We start from the raw sequence: 8635 nt of genomic DNA, 5'->3' as shown, positions 1-8635 counted from the left end.
AAAATAAAGTCTCCAAATTACTGACTGAAAATCTGAACACATTAAATAATAGTGTTTAAGTATTACTATAACAAATATAATCATATAGTAAGAGTTCAAGGAAATCAAGCCAAGAGGAGTTTCAACTGCATCTCCCATGCACGCACCTTCTGAAATGCAAACTCTACGACAGGAATTTTGCTGCCAGATTGGAAGTAGCAGAGCCCTGGTTCTCACTGCTGAGCAAAGCCTGGCTCAGAGGGAGGAAAACTATATAGCACCCTGGAGATTCTTTTCAGAAATGAAACAATGCCTTCCCTCATGTTCAGTTAGTGTTAAGTTCCATTTAGTGATTTTTTTTGTCATAAAAAGAAAACAAAGGTATATTGCATATGAATAGACATCAGATATACAAAAATACATGTATAAAAAATGAATCTATAAAATAAAATATGTATTGAACAATATAAATATATGAATTTATATTATATGTATAATACACATGTAAATAAATATATAAAAATAAAATATGTTTATATAAAATACATGTATATGAAACAAAAGATATATATTCTCTATAATATATTGCATATTTACATTTGTATTACACAGTAATATATTTAAATTTATATTTACTATTGATATTTATAATTTATTGTTATATTTATATTAAAATACACAGTATGGTATACATTTATATTGATATATAAAAATATATATAAAATATATATTATCATTGTTATATATTTGAAATATATTATATTCTATGTATATATGAAATATAAAACATTATATAAATATATGGATATATAAATTAATGTTTTATTACATAAATTACATATAATAAATGAAATACAATATATATTTATATGTTGTACTTATATATTATATACTCCTTGGCCTATACCAAAAGGACTTAAAAATCATCATACTACAGTGAAGCAGTCACAATAGTTTAGTTATGGAACCAACCTACATGCCCCTCGATAGATGAATGGATAAAGAAACTCTGGTATATATACACAATAGAATATTACTCAGACTTAAAGGAGAATAAAACTATGGCATTTATGGGAAATAGATGGAGGTGGAGAATATCATGCTAAATGAAATAAGCCAATCCCAAAAGACTAAAGGCCAAATATTTTCTCTGATATGTGGATGTTGATCCATAATGGGCAGGGGGCAGGAGAATGGAGGAACTTTGGATTGGGCAGAGGGGAATGAAGGGAGGGGGCATGGAAGAGGAAAAGATGGTGGAATAAGATGGACATCATTACCCTAGGTACATGCATAATCGCTGGAATGTATGACTCTACATCATGTACAACCAGAGAAATAAAAAGTTGTGCTTTGTTCATGTACAATGAATTGAAATGCATTCTGCTGTCTTGTATAACTAATTAGAAATAAAAATTAAAATTAAAAAACAAGAAAGAACCCCCGAAACATAGAACTAATTTTGATAACATTACATCATCTATTTTATATCATATCAAATCATAATTCTTTGTGTTGAAGAACTGACTCTGAAGTTGAACACTGAAGTTTTTTTATAGTTTTGAATTTTCTTGTTTTTTTAAATATATATGACAATAGAGTATTATTATTCATACATGGAGTATATCTTATTATTATTAGGATCCCATTCTTGTGGTTTTACATGATGTGGAATTTCACTGTGGTGTATTCATATATGAATACAGGAAAGTTATATCCAATTCAAAAAAAAGAAATATATATTATATTGTATGTATATATGAAATATAAAACATTATGTAAATATATAGATATATAAATTAATATATATTTTACTACATATATTACATATAATAAATACAATACAATATGTGTTCCCATAGGATTTCTCCCAACAAATATGTACTTATATCACATACTAATAGAAATATATTAAATAATATACATATTATATAATGCAAATTTAAATAGGTACATTCATTTATGGATTTATCTGTTCATCATTTATTTGGGTTTTTTTGGAGAGAGGTGATTGATAAAGGAAATTTTCTTCTACAGATTACAAACTGCACGATCTCAAGTACCCGACTCTGAATAAACGTATTATTTCGTGAAAAACTCCATCTTGTTTAAGTTTCTACGAAAAACAAAGCCCCAAACACAGGAAAGATGAGAAAGTGCAAAATTCTGTGCTTACTACACAAGAAAAGATCGCAGGCAAAGCTCTGGCAAAGTTTCCACCTCACCCAATCACCAAGAGATCTTTGTTCACTATTTAAGGGACAGAAAGTTGGCAAACAGGGGTGCTTTTCTACAGCTGCAGAGCCCTCAGTAACTGAAAGCCCCAAATCGAATTTCCAAACCGCAGGCAGAGGCTGCAGAAAAGCCTCAGGCCACCTCTTGTGCAAACTCGCTGCGTAGCTGCGCCTGTGCGTCCCCTAGAGGCCGAAGAGTGAATTACTGGAACCGGCAAAGGTCCAGATCTATCAGCTAATAGCAGGAGTGATGATGCTCTGCTCCAACGCTGCCTGGTATCTTGGCTGGGCGTACCTTTGAACAGTGACTTGAAAAACAAGGAAATATTTATACTAATTAGACAGCCTAAAAGCACCCCCTCTTCCATTTTGGAAAACAGGGAAGATCACCCAAATCCAGAAGACATAAGCCACCAGTCTTTACCATGTGATGCTCCAGAAGATGTTCTGGTGGATGACGGTGCTGCCGGCCATAAGGTCTTTCTCTATCAACTACTCTCTATCCTTGATCTCAGTCTTGATCAACTGAAATCAACACACAGAAAAAGTGCTGTGTCCCCTTTTGGGGTATGCTCTCTGCAAGTATTTCCAATATCCTGCTATCTGAAGGAAAAGAAATAGGGCTCCTGTGCCTGAGGGGATGTCTGAGGGGAAACTGAAGTGTCTTTTCCTCTCTTTAGCAATCGTCAAAGAAAAGTCATCAAGTAAAGAAAAGAGTCAAGCTCATGGCTCTCTCTACCCAATTACATTATTGTCTTATGAATCTCAAAACACAAACTCAGCTAGGAGTTTTGCAGTAGCTGAAAATAATCTCAAACCAAACCAATGAGATCTTTTAAAAATGTCATATGTCATATATTTTAAATTAACCAAAACTATTTAGAAAGAATATGTTTATTTTCTTAATAATAATATGATATATAATTTTTATTTTCCCATTGAAAATTTTGAGAGTTATTTGCAGTTTTTGAAATTGGAATTTCATTTTTTTCATTAAAATGATTCATGAAGATGATATTTTTGAGTGACATTTGACAGTTAAGTTGATGCTATACTACCTTCTGTAACAAAATTATCATTAGCTAGATCATAATACAAATTTATGTGTTTTTTCATGTAAGAGTTCCATATAGGAGTTCCTGTCAGAGGACTTCTTGGTTGGCTGTTCTCCCAATGGTGATTCAGGAAGCTGTGTATCATCTCTTTTGTGACTTTGCCCATCTTCAACATATAACTGCAAGTGTGGCTAGGGTGGAATGTGTTTTATTGAGTTACAAAATTTAAAAAAAAGTATGGTCAATCACATAGAGAAAATTTCAAGGGCTAAGACAAGATAGGAAAAGATACTTCCATTAATATTTACTGGGCAGGGATTTATTCCCACATGACATCTAGTAGTAAAGAGGGTGGGAAGGCAGTGTAGCTGGATGACTTGTAGAAAGAGAGATAAGTTCTTTGATACCACTCCACATTTTTACAATATGTGTATTAATGTTATTTTTAGGAGGAAAAATAAACAATTTCCTTGCAATGTGCACTTTATAAGAAAAATTATGTCTCAAAACTGAATTCTACAAAGTCAAATGTCTTAAGGAAAGATGTCATTCTTCAAAATCCATAGTATTATTGATTCTTTGAAAGAAGAAGGACTTAAGTTGATTTCTAAAGGTATAGGATAAAGATTTTTAAAATGACTAAGAGTATGGGGTAAAATGCTTGGAGGACATTATAAAGTTCAAGTTGTGTCCTAATTATCTGAAGAGAGTAGAAAGTTTGATCGTGTGGCTCCTTGCAATCCTTGAGAATTCCTTTAACAAGAGTGTAGAGTGAATCTTCCATTTGTAACCCGGACCTCAATTCTCATCCTGATGATCTAAATGTTAAAAATGCAAACTTGAAGAAACCATCCCTAAAATGAAATAGTTATTCTTTTTTAAAAAATATGCCACACAATCTTCCATTGTAATTTTCTTGAAGAACCATTAAGAATTTTAAAGTGCTTTAACCTATTGTCCTATCAAGTCATATATTCAGTATGTATTGGTATTATTTTTTTCTACCACTGTTACAATGATTATTCCCTTCATAAATATTGACTGATATCCTGAAGTGATATGGATTCGGCTAACATGCCTAGGAAACAAGGTGGTTAACATAATTTCTCTGTTCAGAGGTATCTTACAAATACCTGGAAAGATATTTTGAGGACGAATCATTCAAGGTTTTAAGAGATAAAGTAACCCTGTCTAAACAAGAAGGAGAACTCTTGCAGGTAAACCCGAACCAAAGACTTAAAAATGCATTGGTTTTCAATCTGAAGTAGCATTCTAATTGCTACGTGCCAAATTTTGGAGTTAAAATTAAATGGAATCCATTACCCTAGAGAAATTAATGGAGACATAGGAAACAAACTGTCATTTGTCATTTGTATGCAAAATGGGCCAATTTTGAGATATTGTGACATGCCTGGCAGAAGTGAAGTGGGGTAAAGGAATTGTAGAAAAAGATTGCCATTGCTGAGGCAGGGCTCCAGTGAAAAATATTGACCAGTCTAGAATTCAGCTCTGTTTTTTATGGCCAGAAATATCCCCAGCGATTACCTAAAATTTGAGGATCCACAGTGGGGTACACTGGGTTCCAGCTGTGGCCCCACTATTCATGAGCTCGCAGTGCTTCCATTTTTCCTTTGTAAATGGACAAAACTTGGACTGTAGAGTAATGAATTCTTCAGGCCCACACTGGCTGCTACTTTCACCTGCATCTCTCCAACCATTTTGCCCCCCTTTAACTCCATCCTATGATCTCCATTTTGGCTGGGCTGATTGTAGCTAAGTTATCTCCTGTTCTTTTATCCAGGGGAATGATGCTTTCTTTACACTTTTTATCATTAGTTATCATTCATTAGTGTTCTTTTTGACCCTAGTCATTGGGATGCCAAAGTGTCAACTTTTGCTTTCTATGAAAAAGGAATGGAGGAATGAAAATATCTGCTGCGTTTCATGCTGCATAGAACAATTATGTACTCCATTTACCTTATTACCTTTACATGCTCACTGGCTATCACTAAGACGGCCACTGCCCTCCATTTTCCCAATCTATTGAGGAGTTCAACTGCACATCTTCCATAATTCCATTCATTCCTCTGCTTCTAAAGAAGTTTATTTCTTAAATACACTTTAAAAATTTCTTAAATACACTTTTTTGTTGTCGATGGACCTTTATTTTATTCGTTTATTTATATGCAGTGCTGAGAATTGAACCCAGGGCCTCACACATGCTAGGCAAGCACTTTACCACTGAGCCACAATGCCAGTCCATATTTCTTAAGTACAGTTTTTTAAAATTGTTTATTCTATTTAGTTATACATGACAGCAGAACGCATTTTGATTCACTGCCCGCAAACTGAGTACAACTTTTCATTTCTCTGGTTGTACATGATGTAGAGTCACACCATTTGTGTAATCATACATGTACATAGGGTAATGATGTTTGTCTTATTTCACCATCTTTCCTTGCCCCCCCCACTCCCTCCTCTCTCGTTTCCCTCTACCCAATCCAACGTTCCTCCATTCCTCCATTCTTCTCTTACCCTCTCCCCTGTCCCATTATGTATCAGCATCCAATTGTCAGGGGAACCATTTGGCTTTTGGGTTTTTGGAATTAGCTTATTTCACTTGGCATGATATTCTCCAACCCCTTCCATTTATTTGCAAATGCCATAATTTATTCTTCTTTCTGGCTGAGTAATATTCCATTGTGTATATATACCACAGTTTCTTTATCCACTCATATATTCAAGGGCACATAGGTTGGTTCCACAACCTAGCTATTGTGAATTGAGCTGCCATAAAAATTGATATGTCTTCATCACTGTAGTATGCTCATTTTAAGTCCTTTAGGTATAAACTGAGGAGTGGGATAGCTGGGTCAAATGGTGGGTCCATTCCAAGATTTCAGAGTAATTTCCATACTGCTTTCCAGAGTGACTGCACCTATTTGCAATTCCACCAGCAATGTATGAGTGTGCCTTTTGCCACACATCCTCGCCAACACCTATTTTTGCTTGTATTCATATTTCTTAAATACACTTTTATACTGCCATTCTCTCTTCTTGTCATTCTAGTATCAGGGTCTTCCACCTCTGTCTCCTTCCTGATTTTTCTCTCCCTTCCCTTTAATAAAAATGTCAAAACATTTTCAGGATAAATTTTAAGTCTTTTTTTTTTTCCCTCCACATGCTCTCTTCCCACCAGACCACCTCCATTGCTGGACTTACTGCTGCCAGTCATGAGCCATCAGACGTTATATATCTTGTAAATTCAAACTCGTATATCTGGTGGACATTTGCACTCAATGGTTTATCAGTCACTTGCAGATGATGCCTCTGCTTTCACTTTTCTGTCCTAACATGATGCATCTACTTTGCTCTGAGAGAATTTCATTGGTTTTTCATACTCCTCATTATAGCTTAACACAACTGATATTAAGTATGATCACAGTTTTTAGGTTTCTTTCCCTATAAAACTCAAACACAAAAGAACAGAAACTATACCTGTCATGTTCCCCTCCATAGTCCGAGGGTAACACTTAACCTTGCCCAGATTTGTATTTTTATGTAAACTATGAATGTGATACTACTGGGTAAGAATATTCATTTTGTAATCAAGTTGAAAAATCAGACTTTTTGTGTCTTTCCAAGAATGATCATGTACAAGTTTTCCATAGGAAAATTTATGAGTGAGGAAAACAAGAAATTGATTAAATATAAATTGTATATTTTGTTAGATGAGCAACAATATAAAGGTACATCTCAGGCTACATGAGCAAACACAGTCAGATCTTATAAATAGTATAAAATTAAATATTTAAATAAATACATAAACAAATACATCATTGGGGTAATGGGTAAGTAATATGGTTTTGTCTAATACTCCTGAAACCATTGGAAAAACTGATTATATTCATGCCACCATTATAAAAGAAATAAGAGTCTTTAAAACAGCAGAACTTGAGGGAGTGTGGTAAGGTGTATCCTCAGTGAGAAGCATCTCCCTGTTGGACCAGGTCTCATTCCTTACTCCTTAGTCTTCCATACAAGTTTGCTGATGAAGAGAAGGATCTCACGATTTCTGCTCTGACCACCTCCCAGGCACAAGGGAGGTGTTTCTTCCCCTTCAGGTAGACAGTGATCCTGTGGAAGTACTTCCTCAGAGCTCTCAGGGGAGCCTCTTCCACCCCCACCTGCTGGGTCACACAGGCTTTCAGGTCATCCAGCTGCTGATAGAGGCCAGTGAGGAATGTGTCCAGGAGGGTCTTGTCCCAAGCAGCAAAGGACTCCTGGGTGCTGAAGAGGTTGAAGACCTGCTGGGTCATCTCATGGAGGACAGAGACAGCTTGAGCTTTCTGCACCTGCTCACCATCCAACTCCTCCTGGGGGAAGGCGAAGTCCTTTCTGTAGTTGAGGCAGGACAAGGTGGGAACTCTCCTCATTTTCTCCAGGAGCATCAGGGCCCCCTCCTCATTTCTCTCAGGAGTTTCAAGACCCAGGTTGTAGATCTGAGGCAGGTCACAGCCCAGAGAACAGGTGGACTTGCAGTTGAGCACCACCAGGACCAGCAGGAAAGCCAAGGGCAAGGCCATTAGGGATCTTGTAGATGCTGCTGGACTGCCTGAGATGGGTGATCCTGAACCTGAAAGTTTTCTGAAGTCTTTGATTTGGTCCCATGTCTTAAATAGGAACCAATATACTTTCAATTTTCTGAATGTCATCCCCAGAACTTTCTACTTTTGTTTTTGCTTTCCTTTATGTATTCTCTACTTGGATTTTAAGCAGTGTTTTTCAACCATTTTTTTTTGTTCCCTCCTCTCCTGCTCCCAGAACTTTTATAGATATATTTTTTTCACAATTGAAACCTCCATTAAATTTCAATAACCTAGGCATACTATATATTTATGTACCCTATTTATATATTTCATTTGTACATAAACCTTTTTACATGTAAGTGTTAAATTTAACTTTGTATTCAAAAAAGAGTTAAAAATGTTCAATTAAATGTTTAAGGTAAAGTTAACCTTAAGCTACTGGAATTTAATTTCATACCTAAATTTACTGAGGAACTTAAATGTAATTAATTTACTTAGGAAATTGTGAGAATCAAATTCTTCTGCATATTAACAATGTATAAAAATATTTGCAATATAATGAAATACTTAAAATCATTTAAATGATTAAAGCCTATTGAAAACATAAATGATGTGATTATTTCTGTTCAGTGTACTTTTTTTTTTTACCTCTTTGGTTTTTACAGGACTAGCTGCAAAATATCATTCAGATAATAGATATTTTCTTCTCCTCAGTACTTGACGTAATTCTTAATGTGCTCAACGATGTTAGTGAAATTAATAATAAAATATGACACAT

At 35.0% G+C, this 8635-nt stretch overlaps 1 protein-coding gene across 1 annotated transcript; it reads right to left on the bottom strand.

Moving 5' to 3' along the window:
- Positions 1 to 7281: 7281 nt before the first annotated feature.
- LOC124964666 (interferon alpha-5-like) lies at positions 7282 to 7854 on the bottom strand. The gene has a single exon (XM_047525237.1). The coding sequence runs from the start codon at positions 7852 to 7854 to the stop codon at positions 7282 to 7284; it is 573 nt and encodes a 190-aa protein (XP_047381193.1).
- Positions 7855 to 8635: the final 781 nt, after the last annotated feature.

The sequence above is a fragment of the Sciurus carolinensis genome, chromosome 14 (genome assembly GCF_902686445.1).
Source record: "Sciurus carolinensis chromosome 14, mSciCar1.2, whole genome shotgun sequence".
Classification (NCBI taxonomy): Eukaryota; Metazoa; Chordata; class Mammalia; order Rodentia; family Sciuridae; genus Sciurus; species Sciurus carolinensis.
Note: the sequence above shows the minus strand (reverse complement) of the source record. Positions and strands in the feature narration are given on the sequence as shown.

What these genes read in the sequence shown, in the direction of transcription:
- LOC124964666 (XM_047525237.1), bottom strand. Translation starts at nt 7,854, where the DNA reads ATGGCCTTGCCCTTGGCTTTCCTGCTGGTCCTGGTGGTGCTCAACTGC.